The sequence below is a fragment of the Euprymna scolopes genome, chromosome 38 (genome assembly GCF_053919585.1).
Source record: "Euprymna scolopes isolate OS-2025 chromosome 38, ASM5391958v1, whole genome shotgun sequence".
NCBI lineage: Eukaryota > Metazoa > Mollusca > Cephalopoda > Sepiida > Sepiolidae > Euprymna > Euprymna scolopes.
In genome coordinates, this window is record NC_136519.1 from 29,948,696 (window position 1) to 29,966,417 (window position 17,722).

The window sequence follows — 17,722 nt, forward strand, 5'->3', positions numbered from 1 at the left end:
CGTCTGTGGTCTTTTAAAGCTCTTGATCCCGCACAGTTCTCGCATGGTCACGACACACATGCTAATGAGGCATGCTCGGACACGATAAAAGCAGGTTGCTGGGAGGAGTTGGGGGAGCATTCAGACCTGCGTATCATGAACAGTGCTCTGTGTCTCATCAGACTTTTTTTATACAACCTGCTTTGCGTCTCATTAGACCTTTTTCTTTTTTGTTTTGCTACATACAAATGGTCACTTATCTGGTACTGACCAGGTTCAATGTTGCTTAACTTCGGTGATCTAATAAAAACCGGTGGTTCAATGTGATTATTCCATATGAACTGGGTAGGTACATTTTTTTTTTTTATACGGCATAATCATGTTTGACACACTGGTTCCCGTCAGATCACTGAAGTTAAGCAATGATGAGCCTGGTCAGTACTAGATGGGTGACCATTTGGGACTTCAAGGTGCTGTATGTGCTCTCTTCGTATCTCGGCATTGTTTCCAGTTGTTCTGGACTTCTTACCACTGGACTCAAGCAGTACCGATTCAGGAGAGGTGTGGTTGGTGATTGCGCAACCCTTGACAGAGGGTATCCTTTGTCTTTCGAGACTGAACAGAGGCATTGACATTGTTTTATTCACATAAAATGAAATATTGACATAAAAACACAAGACAAACTATTTAATATAATGCCGTTGGTATGTTGGTATAGCTAATCTTTTAATTCTCGACTAAGTCTGTCTAATCCTAAGCTAAATTTATTGCAAAAACAATTTCTGGTTTAATCATATTAATTGGACAAAGCACAACAATAAAATTTGTGCAAAATCAAATGTCATTAGCATTTAAGATAATTGACGTTAATAAAGCGTGTATTTTGGTACTTAGCTCAATTACTTGACCACACTTGTTATGCTTCCTCAAAGGTCTTTATGAAACTGTTTTTTTTTAATATCATCCATAATTGGAATATCCGTCCTATAATGGGTTTGTAGCAAAGAGCCAAAAATAATCTGTTTGACTGTGGCAAAATCAAGAGAAAAATATGGTCGTCTTAACATCTCGATACTAGTGCACTTATTGATCCGTAGTGAAATAATAACGCTATTATTTAGAAAGCCATTCTTAACATGAGAATGGGAAGGGTGTTTTGTACCTATTCTGTACTCTTAACCTTACAATTTAATAAAAACATATCATAAAACGTTAATTAAACTTGAAAATAATATTTAAAAAAAAAAATAATGCGGATCAATAAGTGCATTGGCATCAACATCTCTTCTCGCAAGACATCATTGCGCTGATTTCGTCACACTCCTTGAGGTGAATTCATGGAAAAAAACAACTGCTAATCTGATTACATTTGGCGGGGGTCAGGTGTATTACTTAGCCAGCACCTCTGATTGACGGCTATTCTGGTGCTGCCAGATCTGGCTGTTTGAAGATACCGGCTTTCTGACCTAAAATGGGCCAAACATTGATGTTTTTTTTTTACTTTTCATAATTCAATCGTGTTCTTCAAAAACAAAAACAATTTTTCTCTAGAAAACAACACTAAACAATGAATAAATATTTGAAGATATAAACAACTTGAAGCATAAAAACAATTTATCAAAAAGCGTTTGTATTTCATAAAACGAAACAACCAAACAAACAAAAGATCATGAATAAATATTTGAAGATATAAACAACTTGGCACATAAAACCTCTTTTTTCGAGGGTTGATATGCCGTAAAACAAAACAACCAAACCAAACACAAATATTCGAAGATTTTAAGAATGTAAAGCATAAACTTTTTCTCATTAAATAATTTGAAAATGTAGATATGCTGTAAATTAAAAACAGATCCTCTGCCATTCCCTAAACTCATGAACCTTACTTTTTTGTCTTGGACATGTCTAGATTCGAGCATATAGTTCACAATTTACATGCGTAACAGGAAGGACAACACAGACACAGGAATTTTATAGTGTGTGTGTGTGTGTGTGTGTGTGTGTGTGTGTGTGTGTGTGTGTTTCAGAAACGCCTGGGTCAATCTGACTGAAATTTTGTACAGACAATTGTTGTAAGGTGCAATAAATTATTACGGTATCCACTCTATGCACAGTTAGGGATTAATAGGAATTAATCACCACAATGCCACATTTACTGAATCGATCTGACTGAAATTTTGTATGGACCTTTATGATAAAGATCTTGCTGATAGTTGCTACATTTGAGTTTAATTTCCAATTTTCAAATGCAGGATATTCGGACTGTTGTTGATGTAGCCATTAAGATAAAGATAATTGAAGTGAATTTACTCAAAAAGTATCGCAAAACAAAACCAAACAACATATATTTGGTAAAACTGGTAATTAGTAAAAACTTGGAGAGTGCTCAATACTATTGCAGAGCAAATATGTTTTATTTTTTATTTATTTTTTTTACCGTTTTATCTGTTTGGCTACATATGTTTCCGATGTTGGACCATGTTTACGATCCGACAGCTTTGTCCGGCCTCGCAGAAGTGGTTGTTAGTCATTGGAAAAAAGGTGAAAAAAAAACCCCACCTTTTTTTCCAATGACTAACAACCACTTCTTCGAGGCCGGACAAAGCTGTCGGATCGTAAACATGGTCCAACATCGGAAACATATGTAGCCAAACAGATAAAACGGTTATATATATATATATAATATAATATATAATATAATATATAATATAATATATAATATAATATATATATATATAATATATATATATATTTCTGTGTACAGGTTCACTCCCCATTTTTCCATTTCTAATTATATATTTTTTTGCTTATCTAGGCCTGAAAGCCTCTCGAGCATAAGGGTTAACGAGTGTAAAGTGGTCACTAAGATAGCAGCAGAGTGAATCATTGGTTGTGGAAATTGGGTAGAATTTTATTAAGAGGATAGCTGAACAGGAACTTGCTTACGATCGACATGAATACGTCCATGTTGTAGTCAACTGGAAAGCCACCCCATCGGTACAGAGTTCTGCAGGCGTGCAGCTCTAGGAAAGAAACGTTGTTCATGGAATTTGTTTTTCTGTATAGAAATCTCAAATATATACAAAATCAAAAACAATGAGTACACGATTGAAATATTTAGTTCAGTGTAATTAAGTGTTAATTCCATAGCAATTGTTGTAAACTCCACCCAGTTTTATGCCCCCCATCTATTGTTTGCATTTTACACCCGGGATCAAATTTCTAGCAAATGCATTGTTAGTTTCACAGTATCAAAGTACAAGTGTACACCCTCTGTGAAAAATGACTACGGAAACAATTCTGCTCGGCTAGTGTTCACCCTAATATCCATATTAAAATAAAATGACCTCAGTTAATGAAGTTAAAAAGGAAATATGACAGAAAACTTCTCAGACTGGAAAGTTAAAAAGGGGTAAAAAATTGTATTGATCAATATAAACAAAACACAAAAAAAAAAACAAAGGAAAAATGAAAGATAACGTTTCTGTATGTAAATATTAGGTTGTTGCATAAGTTCCCGCCGTGTTTTTCTTTGTTTTTTTTTTCTTGTTTTTTTTTTTTTTTTTTTTTTTTTGTTTTTTTAAGACAATCAAAGAATATTAACAGCAAAAGTAAATTCGTGTGGAACCGAAGCTCCAAGTTTTTCTGTGAATTCCATCAACTGAAGATGGTGTGAAATTGTCACAAAATAACACTTCATCTTTTCACCCAATTCTCTACAGGTCTGATGGCCATCTTCCTTCAAAAGAACCCCGAGTTGGTCTTCGTCTATCTTGATTGGTCTTCTGGAACGAGGAGCGTCAATGAAATAAAAATTATTGCGTTTGAATCTGGTAAACCAATCTCGAACAGTTCTCTCAGCTATAGCGTTTTCTCCATATACGGCACAAATATCCTTGGTCACTTCACTCGCTTTTTGACCTCGATTAAAGGCGAAAAGGTGTCGAAAATGATTTTTTTATCTACTTGACCATCCATTTGACGGTTCTGAAAAACAAAAAAATTATGAACAAGAAACGATGACCATTATCTTGTAGAACAGAATACTTGCTTTCTAATGATATAGAACACTTTGCCAAATATCAAAACATGTTTTAGAACAGAAATTTTTTTATGAAATGGCAGGAACTTAAACAGACCTTGGGCATTGGATACTGCTGTAATCTTGATGAGATTATGGCACAACCGTCTCATAAAAATAGAGTAAAGGATTTGGCGCCTCTACACTATTGGGGTGAGAATTTGTAGTTGATAAATGGCGCTTTCAGATAAAAACAATGGTTTCAACGGATTTTTTGGTCAATTCTAATAAATTACAATGGTAGCTTCCAAATTATGCAGTGGAAATTACCTGAATATTACTGAATTATTAAGAACCCCCCCCCCAAAAAAAACTCCATGTTAGTAGGTGAAAAATTGCCGCCATCTTGTTTAAATCGAAATGGAAAATTCCCTCCCCTTTTTGAACTCTCCTGTGTCTTACGATCTATGAATTCTATTTTTTATTTTATTTTCTTCTATATTTTATTTTCTTCTATAAATAATTTTTTACCTTATCGATTTTCGTAATTTTTTTTTATATAATCATCTTAAAAATAAGAGGAATACGTAGATACCATTGTTTTCATGTGAAATTCAGTATTACGATTTCCGAAATTTCGTTCTGATAGTATAGAAGTGCCAAGCATTTCTTTCTGAATTAATTTTAGACTTTGTCCAACTTGCTATTTGCTTTCTCCCTGTCGTAAACACCCAAAATGTTCATGTCTGGCAGTTTTATATTTTGCAATAGATGCAGATATATACCAGGTTAAAAGTATTCAAGAGTGATAACTAATGAATTCAATGAGGTTATTCAGAGTACTCAATAAAAAAAAAAGAGCAAGATATATTTTTTGTTAATATAAACAAATTAACATGGTCGTGATACTGAACAAGCTATTTTTTTAATTTTTTTTTATTTACATGGTCACCGTTTATCAAGGCCTAGGAGCCACTCGGGGATAAGGGTTATTTTGTGTGCAGTAATCAATGGGATAGTGTTGCAGTATTCATTACTATTGGAGATTTGATAAAGTGTCATTACTTATGGGGGGGGGCGGTTCATCAGGAATTTGTTTATGTTGGACTTGAAGACATCCATGTTGAAGTCAGGAGGGAAACAGGCAAGCGGTAGAGAGTTCCACAGGCGTGCAGTTCTAATAAAGAAGCTTTGTTCATGGAATGTACGTTTTGATTTAGGCACAGATAAAGAGTGTGGAAAATTTTTGACAGTGGTTTCAGCTAGACGGGTGTTTATTGTGAAAGATTGACGAGGGGGGACCAGAGATTGGAGCTCAGACGAGCACCTGCCATGGTAATGACAATAAAACAAAGATAAGCTCGCAACGTCTCTTCTGTGGGAGAGAGGTTGCAGGGTAGAAAAAAGGGCATCCCCCACTAAGCCACGATGTCTATTTTGTACTCTGTCAAGGCAGGATAGGCTGTTTTTAGCAGCTCCTGCCCAGATGTGGCAGCAGTATTCCATCCTTGGACGTACTTGGCTTTTATATAGATAGAGAATTGCATTAGAAGTGAGATATCTTCTGGAGCAGTAGAAGGATCCCATCATCTTTCCAGCGACCTTGACAACAGACTTGATGTATGTGTTCCATTTCAGATCAGAAGTAAAGGTCAAGCCCAGGAGCTTGTCAAAACATGGGGCCTCCCCTAGATGAGAGCCTCCATTTCAATTGATGCTAGATGGGGATCAGAGCGTTGATGATGTAAAGATAGGAGTTTGGTTTTAGATGCATTAAAGGTAACCAGCCACCTCTTCCCCCACTGTACCACGCGCTCGAGATCAGAGGAGAGAGAATCAGAGAGAACTTTGTCATTTACAGCCTTTGTGCTGCTGCCATCGCGCAGAGAAATCACTTTTTCCATACCTACCAATGTAATAGATGCACCGAGACTAAAGCTGCTTTCAGGAACGCCAGCGACCACTGTAAAAGAGTAATAAAAAAATGCAAGAGTGCTATATGCTTAGTCCGTTAAATCGAACACAGCACAAGTCAAGAAGGTGATAAAGTTCGTAAGAATGTAAAATGTTTAGGAAAGGAATATTTTGGCAATAAAGTTAATGTTTGTAACTTCTTGTATGGTCGCTAGGACTCTCTCTCTCTCTATATATATATTTATTTGTATTTAGTCTGATAGGTTTTGAATTAAATGCGTAAAGCAAGATAAAGAGACATCTTGCTCTGACTGAGGCAAAATGAAACAAAAAGGGTGACTATTAATTCTCGCTGATCTGGTACTTCCATGTGGAGAACTGAGATGCGTGACACGCGAAACTGTTGGTTGCTTTATGTCGGTCTGCGACGGAGTCTATCTTGTTACGGCATGCTGGCTGGCTTTTCCAGCGACTGATTGGCTTTGGCGTGCATGTCTTTATGGGTTTCAAACCGGCTCCAACGAAAGCTGTTAGGAAAAATATTTTTGAAATTTTCTTCCTTCGTAATCCGATTGGGCAAAAAAAAAAAAAAAAAAAAACATCTTTGTCACGTGAGGTGCTTTGGAATACGTCCGCGTGAAGAGGCAGTTTTTGTGTTGTGCACGGAAATTGCGTGGATGTAGACAACAGCTGCACGCACAACTGAAACGTTTCTTGTACAACCACTTTTAATATTTGTAGTGAGTCGCTACAACTTGTGCAGAATACGAACTGCGCTATACTTTACATAATGTTGAAGTGAAAATGAATTGCATATGTTAGTTGTTGACGAATAAACTGTTAGGCTCCTCCCATGTTGTTAATACTGGGTTTATAAATAGTAACGTTAATACTTCAGCACGGTCCGTATTCTACATAAGTACCCATTCGTGGAAACTGATAAGATCATGAAGGTCAACCAGCATTTTAACTGATTCTAATCAACACTAACTTCAATCGGAAGCAGACTGTGATAGACTAATTCTCGTCTTAGTTTGTAACTGTTCCAACTTTCTTTTTTTTAATTGACTGTAAAATAATATTGACGTTTATTTAGATATATGGACGTATTTTTTTTATTTTTTTTTTTACACAAAAATACATGATTTTTTTTTTTTTTTTTTGGTCACAAATAACATTGTTTTTATTTTTATTTTTTAATATTTATTTACGCACATTTTGTTAAACTATGTTCTGTAAAAAAAAAAAAACGAGTTAACTGTTTTGTCAGTTTGTTAATATGCCCAAGTACGTTCCGTTAGCCGTCATGAATCGAGTCTGAAAACCTTGTCCATAGTACGTGTTCGATAGTTATGAAAATCCATTTACGTAATCTGTTGTGATAATTTGTGATGTTTTCAGGAAAAACATTAATGGATTTTAAAGCATTGAAACTGTTTAATAGAAAGTTATATATATATATATATATATATATATATATATATATATATATATATATATATATATATATATATATATAGAAAGAAAACCCTTGTATTTAATCTATTTTGTGTCCTGTAAACATCATGTGAAGACTGAATAATAGACAACAAAGTCGAAGGAAGAAGAAAAGGCCATTTTCTATAATATAAATCTCACCTGTCTGTTTAAATGTATGTATGTTTGTATGTCTGCCTAAAACTTTCGACAGAGCTGACGGATTTTCACAAGATTGGTATCGTTTTAGAACTCAACCCTTCGGGCGACAAATATAAAAAAAATTGACTAAAAACATTAATTCCGTCACCCTCAACTGGGCACTTTTGTACAGGGAGAGGTCGCTTTTTTGCCGATATTTTTTAAAGTCTTTTCGATTGACTAGCCTTAATTTAAACCTTTGCCATTTCCGGTTTGGCGATGGAAGCAACAGCAAAGACGTCAGTTTTTTTTTCTCTCCTTCGCGGTACGGGTTTGGGCCTACTTGCCTACAACCACTTTCTTTTTTAATTTGTTCAACACACACCTCCAAACACCCAGGCAACGCCGGACACCCAGGCTAGTCAAAAAAATAAATAAAATAAAAAGCTGCTGGCCAGTTAAAAATAACAATCTGTATTTACTTATCAGCGTTAAAGAAGTAAATCTGGGCAGTGCATTTATGGAAACTGATAAGATCATGAAGATAATCCAGCATTTTAACTGATTCTAATCAACACTAACTTCAATCGGAAGCAGACGGTGATAGACTAATTCTTGTCCTAGTTCGTAACAGTTTCAACTTGCATCTTTTAAGTATTGATTATAAAAAGAACATTGCCGTCTATTTACTTACATGAATGAAAATTTTGTATTACACAAAAAATACCTAGAGATATTGTTTTATTGAAAATAACAAGCACCCCCCCCCATGAATATGTTTATCTACGCACAATATGTCAAAGTTTATGTTCTGAAAAAAAAAGTTACGAGTTTCAAGTACGTTCTTGGTAATGAACGTGATAAGCTGCGCAATGTATCTGTGTCATGAATCAACCTGTGTTTGGTACTTATGAAAATTTATTTCCGTAATCTGTTGTGACCATTTGTAACGCCTGTAGGAAAAATTGAAATGAATTTTGAACCATGTAAACTGTCGAATAGAAAGTAATACTCCTGAAGAGCCCTGTATTTAATTTATTAGTGTCTTTTAAACATCACACAGTGAAGAAGCTTTACTTACTTACTAGATGTACCCGGCGCTGCCCGGTATTAAATGTAACGTTAAATCCCTAAAAAAAATTTTTTAAATGAAACACAAAAAAAAAAAAAAAAAAAAAACGGGAAAGAAACCGAAAAATGTACATGCAAGTATTATCTTTTTTTTTTTTTTTTTTTAAGTTCACTTGTAACTAAAAAAAAAAAAAAAAAAAATACTCAAGCTGGGATCGAAACCAAAACCTAAAGACAGTCAAGTACGATAACCATTAGCCTAGCTTTATACGATTTTTTTAAAAAATTGTTCAAATTTACTTATTCTTAACATAATGTGAATGATTTCCGCATGCGCATTCATGAAACAGTTGACAAACAGATAAAAATCCAATGACCTCAAAGTACCAGTTTTTCAATTTTGACCCTTGAGCAACCCTTCCCCCCCCCCCGGATGAAAACCGATTAAAAAGTTTTCCACATGTCTGAATACACTATATACTAACTTTCAAGTCTGTAGATAAAAAATTTGTTGAGTATATAGGTTGAGAATTGTCCACACACACACACACACACACACACACGTTCTCACTTTTATCGATATATAGATTGGCGTCAAAGGACTAAAGAAATGACTGAAAAAGACATTGCATTCATAAAAATAGACATTTCCTTACTGTAATTCTGTATTTTTGAAATGAGATGTGAATGCTTGTGTTATGTTGATTAATTGGACTATTATTTTCATCTTGGGTGTTATTAACACAATGTTTCGATCGCTACAGCCTGCGACCTTCTTCAGGTGTTAAGAACATGCTTCTTTTTCTACTTGCATTACAAGAATTCGAACCGTTTGATCTTTATGATCTACGGACCCACTCTCAAACACACACACCTCCACTTTCTTTTCCACCTTTGCGTCATGGATTCGAGCCTGCCTGCCTACTACTACAACTATTTTTGCTCAACACACACCTCCAAACACCCAGGGCACCCAGGTTAGTTATTATTATTATAATTGAGCCGAGAAGTTTTGAATTCGTTTTCCCTGACCCCCTGAAACTCGTGGCTCTTGATTAATTGATTCAGACTTTTTCAGTGTTTCAGCTAATGAACCCTCCTTGTTTTTTATAAAAACTCTAAAATATTCATGAACATTCTATGGTTTTCTTATTGCTGAGAAACTTCCATTTTAAACAAATATAAAATATTTCTTTTGTGAATGTATGCCTTCTTAATTCATTCTTTTGTTTTTAGCATATGACAATGTCTCTCGTTTTTCTCGCATTTGATTATAAAGTCTACAAAACTTTTCCATTGAAAATATTTCTCTGAATCCGGCTCATCTTAAAAATACTTCTCTCATTACAAAACCCCCTAAAGAATTACCTGAAAACTGGTGTGGGATACATCCTATAAATTCGTTTTTTTTTTTTTTTTTTTTTTTTTTTTTCCTCTTATTGAATAATTAGTTTTATTTCATTATGCACAGTTTTATTTGTGCATATTTTCATAGCATTTGGATCTGCATTTAGAGTAAATCTCTGTCTGTGAAACGGTCTCTACCAAACTACTTGGTCTACAGACTTGAAATTTAATATATGGTGTATTCGAATCTGTGAAACAAAATTGATTAGGTTCGGGGTCAGAAAAAAAATAAATAATGGGCAAGAGGTAAAAATTGGAACTTGAAAGGCATATTTCGATGCTATTCATATGCTCTACACCTGTACAGATATATATTTATATATTAAATATGTTAATTCAAGTTTTGATATGCATGTGTTGTTAGCTCAGATAGTAGCGAATACTGCTAGAGAGCGAAATGTTTTGTTTTCAATTCTAGATGATGACACCAAAATCATGTTTTTTTTTTAACTTAAAATCACCACTATATATATTTATATGGAAAAACATAATCAATAAAAGTTTGGTTCTAAATTAATAAATATGAAATCTGCATGAATTAAAATATCATATTTAAACGTATTTTACAGCTAGGCAACGCTGGGCAGCCTGCTAGTATATCTCTATCTCTACTATTACATAAAAAAGAACTTAGTCTGTGTGTATGTGTGCGTTAGTTTGTTCCCTATGGACTCCGAAACAAATGTACTTTATGCATCTGGCATTGTTCTTCGATATGCTTTGTTTCAGAATGTCATTGATAAGTATTGATAATCAAAAACATCCAATGGAAAAGGAAGAGGCGATTTTGACCAAAGTTAACACCTTTATACAACCTGACAGGACAAGTACATTTGAGAAATGTTATTATCACACAAGCAGAAAGGCTGGCATATAAAATCAACTGTAGGTTCTTTGATATGACATGGGAGCATTTGGAATAAATGTTTCTATTTAGAACACAATTGAAGCATGATACTTGACTTTTTCATTTTAAAATTTAACTGAAGCCATTATATCTATATATATCTAGAAAAGTGAAATTGTCTGTGTGTGTGTGTGTCTGTGTGTATACATTTCCCTATCAAACTACTGTCGATTTTCAGTCTACAGACTCAAGATTTGACATAGGGGGTATTGAAATGTGGGAAAATCTTTTTAATCGGTTTTCAGTCAGAAATTTGGCTGTCAAGGGATTAAAGTTCAACCATTTTACCTTTAAAAACTCTACCAAACTTCTCTGCCAATTTTGGGTCTAAACATTTGAAATTTTAGATGTAGGTTACGTGGACACTAGTCAAACTTTTTAATATATACACATAAAGTTATGGACAGTACATAGATCAAATTTTTTAATTTGATTTGAGCCCAAAACAAATGTTAAGGGATCAAAATTGGAGTCAAAGTTAAAAAAAAAATTCATCTCTGCAGTCTCTACCAAATTACTCAGCCTATTTTTGGTTTAAACATCTAAAATTTTACATAAAGTGTGTTCAGAGATAAGGCAAGCTTTTTGATCGGTTTTTGGCCAAAAATTTAGCTGCCAAGGAGTCAAACTTCAAAAGATTTGACCTTTGCGGTCTCTAGCAGACTATGCAACTAATTTTGGGTCTAAACATTTGAAATTTTACATAAAGTGTATTCAGACATGCAGCAAGCTTTTTAATCAGTTTTGGGGCGAAAATTTGGCTGCCAAGAGGTCAAAGTTGAAAGAGTTGACCTTTGCAGACCCTACTAAATTCCTCTGTCAATTTTGGGTCTAAACATTTGAAATTTTAGATGTAGGTTACCTGGACACTAGTCAAACTTTTTAATATATATATTGTGTGTGTACATATGCACATAAAGTTATGAACAGTACATAGGGCCCAAGCAAAGCCGAGCTGAACTGCTAGAATAGAATAATTTTATAAAATCAACAATAGGTTCTCTACAGTGCAATGTAGACTACAGTTTATTGTGGAATAAGTCACAGAGCAGGTAATCAATTGATTTGATTGAAATAGCAAGAATTGTGTAAAAGTCGACGTAAATGAATCTAGACGCGACGCGCGTTTGCAAATCGTACATATTATGATCTAGGAGGGATATAAACAGTTCTAAGACATAGTAAACCCCCCTCCCCCCCGAGAAGCCCGGCAAAAAAAAAAGCCTTTGTCGGACATATATAAAATTTTTGCCTTTTATATACATATTAGTGGGGGTACCCGGCGATCCCCGGGTGTTTTGAGGTAAATCAAAACTCCCGGGAGGGGGGGGGTAAAATAATAAAAAAAAATGTTTTGGTAGGTGAGTATGAGGATTGAACCCGAACCCTTGAGGCAAAGTTGGAAATTAAAGTGTGAAAAAAAAAAAAACCATGCGACGTTAACCATTGGGCCACCGCAACATACAACGGAGACATGTTTGAATTTATTTATTTAACTATTAAAAACAGGTGTCTGCAATAAAAGTTAACACTGCTGCTTCCATTTGACCTAATTAAAAGGTCAAATAGAAGTCATGCAGCGTTTGGGTTTGTTTACCCAAATTTGACTGTTTTTCCCCCAACAGAAGTTGGGGAGGGGGAAACCAGCTCCAAATTGTCCAGATTGAATAGCAACTGTCTGATATACAACATTGATCAAAGCTGATTGCTTGTGGACATTCCCGCCGCGATGCCGAGAACCGTGTTAGCTTTGAATTAGTTTCGCTTTTTATATGAAAAAGCCGAATCAACATGCGAGAAGCCAAAATAGCAATAACTTTGTAAAAGTCGCTGTAAGTAAATCTAGATGCGACGCGCTTTCCCAAATCGTAAATATTATTATCTAGCGGGTATATAAATAGTTCTAAGTGATCGTACCCCCCCTACCCGGGTGCGTATGCGAAAGAAGCCTTTGCGATACCTACACGAAATGGTCACACACATTTTGCCTTTTATATATATATATATATATATATATATATATATATATATATATAGAGAGAGAGAGAGACGGTTAGCATATTCTGCTTAGTAGATGATCGTTGTGAAAATAATACTCAAGATGAGAACAGCAGTCCAAATAATATGAATAATCAAACCTCATCTCAAAAATGAAGAAACAATGAGTTTTTTTGTTCTCCTTTTTCTCATTAAAACTTACAAAACTTTTTCCACGGTTCTAATGTCACTTGTGAGAATATTTGAGAAAGTGAATTACTGTTGCATTATTTATTTATTTGCGTATGAATGTAATGGTTGTTTTCAATTTGACATGATTTATTCGTTTTTCTTATGGGACTGTAATTTAAAATCAACCCGATCAGACAAGCGAGAATTGAAAAATCTAACAGTCCAGAAAATAATTTTTGGGGAGAAAAACTAATAAAGCTGGCCGATGTGAATTGCTGTATAAATGAGGGGTATTCCTAAAGTAATGTCTCCTATTTTTTTTTTTTATTCCATCTGAATGGATTAGAGGGGACTGCAAATTGTATTGTTATGATGACTAAACTTCTGCGTTCATGACCTGAAAGTTTAATCTCTGTGTTACAGATATTGATGGTGTGAGACTCAAAGAAAAGCAACCCCTGTCATTAACGTGCGTCCGAAGCAGAGTTGCATCATTGAATTCCTAGCAAAAGTGCATTGAGAATGGTTGTGACCTGGAGCACAAATGATTGCTCGTTTTAATGATGCCACTCTCATCTTCATAGCTCTTAAACTTTTTGAGTTAAAAAAAAAAAAATAAATAAAAAATAAGCCTTACTTTTGGAATGACCCTCATCACGTAAACATAACAGGTAAGCAACATTGAGCCTGGTCAGTACCGGATGGATGACCATTTGGGAATACCAGGCGCTGTATGTAGGATGTCAACATCTAACTGAAAGAACTGTAAAAACTTCATTTCCATTGTTTCATGAAAGTGAATGATAGCTCTTATGAAATAAGAATGAGAACGTGATAGACAGAAATTTTGTAAAAGATGGGTCACTTTGTGAGTTATTTGCTAATTAAAGCTAATTATAATTTAATCCCAAAACAGTCATTACTTTAGCATATATTTTGTGCGATTAAAATATTTAAGAAAAATGGCCTTATGGAAACAATCGTTGATTAATTCAGCTTTAATATATAATAGATGTTACAAATTGAAGGATGTAAAATTAGCTAAACTTCCTGTTTTTATTTTTTCACAGGATTATGAAGCATTTGCCGATGCTCTTGAAACACAAAATTTATGGGAATTCTTGAAACTGGTGAGTCTTGTTCTTCTTGGAAAACCATTCTCTTTATAAACATTGATGTAAAATTGCTTTTTCTTTTCTTTTAATATTTCTTTGAAACTTTTTCAGGTGAAAGTAGTTATTAATGATATTTGTAATTAAAAATGGTGAATTCTTGTTCTTGGAAAACTATTCTTGTTGAATTGTTATAAATGTATCCGTAGTTTTGGATTTTTGTTTTATAGTTTATACTGAATAAATATAATTGAAATTATTTATTTAAAATAAATTATTCATTTATGTTTTCTTTATTTAATCATAACTAAAGGAAATTTTTAAATGAATTTTTAAAATTTTATTTTAATATTTTAAAATATTTTTTTTGGAATTATTGCAATTAAAATTTGACTTTTTATGCAGGTTTATTAAATTAGTCAATTTCAAATTTTTTTAATGAATTTCTAAAGATTTATTTTCAGATTTTTTAACGGATAAAATTTAATTTTATCAGGAAAAAATTCATGATGTAAATTTGCTTTTTCAGATATTTTTTTAATATAAATTTCTTTGAAAGATTGTCAGGTGAAAGTAGTTATTAATGATATTTGTAAATAAAAATGTGAATTCTTCTTGTTCCTGGAAAACTATTCTCTTTCAATTGTTACAATTTGGTAAATGTATTTATACGTTGGGATTTAAGTTTTATAGTTCATACCAAATTAATATAATTGCAATCATTTATTTAAAATAAATTATGCATATTTTATTTATTCAATATTTAATCATAACTTTATGAATTTATTTTATGAATTTTTAAAAATGTTATTTTTATATTTTTTAAATTGAGATTATTAGAATAATTCCATGATGTAAATGTATTAAAAATTGCTTTTATATTCTAATTCAACCTTTAAACATTTTTAATTCAAACAAAATATATTTTGCAATCATGTCTGTGTTCAAGTAACCTGATTGTTTTCCTCAACTGAAACTCTTTAACACATTATGAATATTTTTGTTTTCTATTTCAAATGTTTTAATATTTCTTTGAACGATTGTCATGTGAAAATAGTTATTAAGGATATTTGTAATTTAGAAAAAAATTTCTGTTTAACACAAAAAAAGTTTGAAAAAACTTTTTTCTTTTTACAAGAATTTTTATCTTTTTAAATATTTTGTTTAAATTAACATGAAAAGTGTACGTGTCTTTGGAATAAATTTGATCCTTTGAGGAAAGGAAAAAAAAAAAACTTTATATTTTAAATTTGAAGTATATATATTTTTTTTACATGAGCTTTTTAATGTGTATAAAATTGAACTTTTTATGGTAAATTTTTAACGTATTGTGGCCATTTTGTTTTTTAGGATTGGTGGCCATTTTATTTATTTTTTTTTAATAATTTTCTAAAATTATTGACTAGTATGTTTTTAAACCGTTTCATTTTTTTTTTCTCATTTTAAATTTGTTTTATAAAAAGGATAAAAGAAATTTCTTATATAATGATTTTATTATTTTCAAACAAATATTTTCTTTGAAAAATTTATAAAATAATTTTCCATTTTCTCATTGTTTTCTATTATTTTGATATTTTTTTTTGCTTTCTTTTTATTCAGGCTTCTCATTTTCATTTTTCTTCATGAAATATCTTTTCTCATGATTTAAAATTCCAAAGAACGTTAGCAATTTTTTTTTTTTTTTTGTCAAGTCCGTAAATGTCTTACTGAACAATTGTGTTGACGTGTGTTCCATTATTTATGATGACAGACCTTACCTGTTTGACCACCTGACGTGTTCCTTCACATCGGCTCATGTTCTCCAACTTTCTATTTTATTGGAAATGAAGGTCATGAGAAGAAAGAAAACGATGTATACATTTATATTATTCAAAACTAATAATTAAATACAAGAGGAAAAATATACGTATATATAATATTTTATTTACGTTCCCTTTGGAATGTTAGACACAAGATCAGGTGTGGTTTTAAAAAGCCAGCATATGAGGATTAGCATGCTTTCACCTACAAAAAATGCATGAGCAGTTCTCTCAGAATTCTCCAATTAGAAATAAACACTTTCTGAAAAAGGTAAAGCCTGGGAGGATGGACCTCCTGAGATTGAGCATAACTATATCTCAGCCTGATGGCAACAAAGTTAGCCGGAATGATTGTCGAAGACGTGTCTCCAACTAGTAAGACAACACTTATTTAATTTACATTGTGCCAGGTAATTATATACGAAGACCCTAGAATCGTACAGTACACCAGAATATATCGTTTGTGAAAAATGGACTCCTAGATTACACCATTATACACAAGGGCTATATGTCAAAATTGTATATAAATTATAAATTCCAAAGATTAATCTTTGGAATAAACCACATATTTGTATACTAAAAATATTTTTCTATGATTTTACCTATATAATTATAAAACTCTATTGACCATCTGGGCGTTCTTACTTGCTTGTGTGCTTGAATCTTGTCTTTGATGATTGGACGATTCCATCTTTTAGAAAAGGATTACAGGTGAAATATATATATATATATGTGTGTGTGGGACTCAGAGGCTAAAGAATGAGGGTGGAGAGTTGTACGTTTTAGTTTCGATTCTAGCTGATGGCACACAAGTTACACACACACACATTAGAACCCTGGGATATGGTTTTTCAGGTTACAAGGTGGAATACAATGGTTTTCCTGCCCCTGGTTGCCCCACCCAACCATGTTATTTATAATGTTATTTGATTATATACATGTGTATTATATACTGTACTGTATTTTGTTACTAATTTTTAATATGTACTGTATAAAATTTTGCTTATGGTGAGTCCACCTTATGATCCCAACCCCGGAATGGATTAATGCCATATTCCAGGGCTCTAGTGTGTGTGTGTGTGTGTGTGTGTGTGTGTGTGTGTATATATATATATATATATTGATTGCAATGTCTTGTTAGACAAGAGTCACTCCCCCAGTCACGGATGTCCATGTGTCCAAGATGACTTTTCAGTCCTGCCAGCGACTTGCATACCCTTAAGCAGACATGATATTGATGCCAGTTATTGGTTTGGATGAAACCCAACAGCAACGGGACTTTTATCATCATGCACTGTCATGTGATTAACAAGACCTGCCCTAGACAACCGAGCTCGGTCACATCGATTCATTTCCTCGATATAAATCCAACGAAACTCGTGTGATATTTTAAAGAGTGCTCAGTGTAGGACAAAGCCGATATATATATATATATATAGTCTGTTTATTATAAAAAACATTATTGGTTACATAAGTGCAGATATGTTTCAGTGGAATCTCAATTTATTATAACACCTCATCAGACCAAAAAAGAATCAATATTCTTTTTTGGTCTGATGAGGTGGGTCTCTCTGAATTGGGATTCCACTGAAACATGTATGCACATATGTAACCAATAATGTTTGTATAATAAACAGACTATATATTTTTTTAATTTTGAAACCACACTATATATTATATTCAATATAATAATCTATATAGAATTATCTTTATAATAATAAATACG

At 33.1% G+C, this 17,722-nt stretch overlaps 1 protein-coding gene across 4 annotated transcripts in view; it reads left to right on the top strand.

Annotated features, from left to right (window-relative positions):
* Nucleotides 1-17,722, top strand: part of LOC145263112 (uncharacterized) — a 206,576-nt gene that overhangs the window by 66,750 nt on the left and 122,104 nt on the right. For all 4 annotated transcript variants that reach the window (XM_080120051.1, XM_080120052.1, XM_080120054.1 and 1 more), the window contains exon 3: nucleotides 14,156-14,215. In XM_080120051.1, the coding sequence (XP_079976177.1) occupies nucleotides 14,156-14,215 (60 nt within the window). The remainder of the gene's footprint in view (nucleotides 1-14,155; nucleotides 14,216-17,722) is intronic.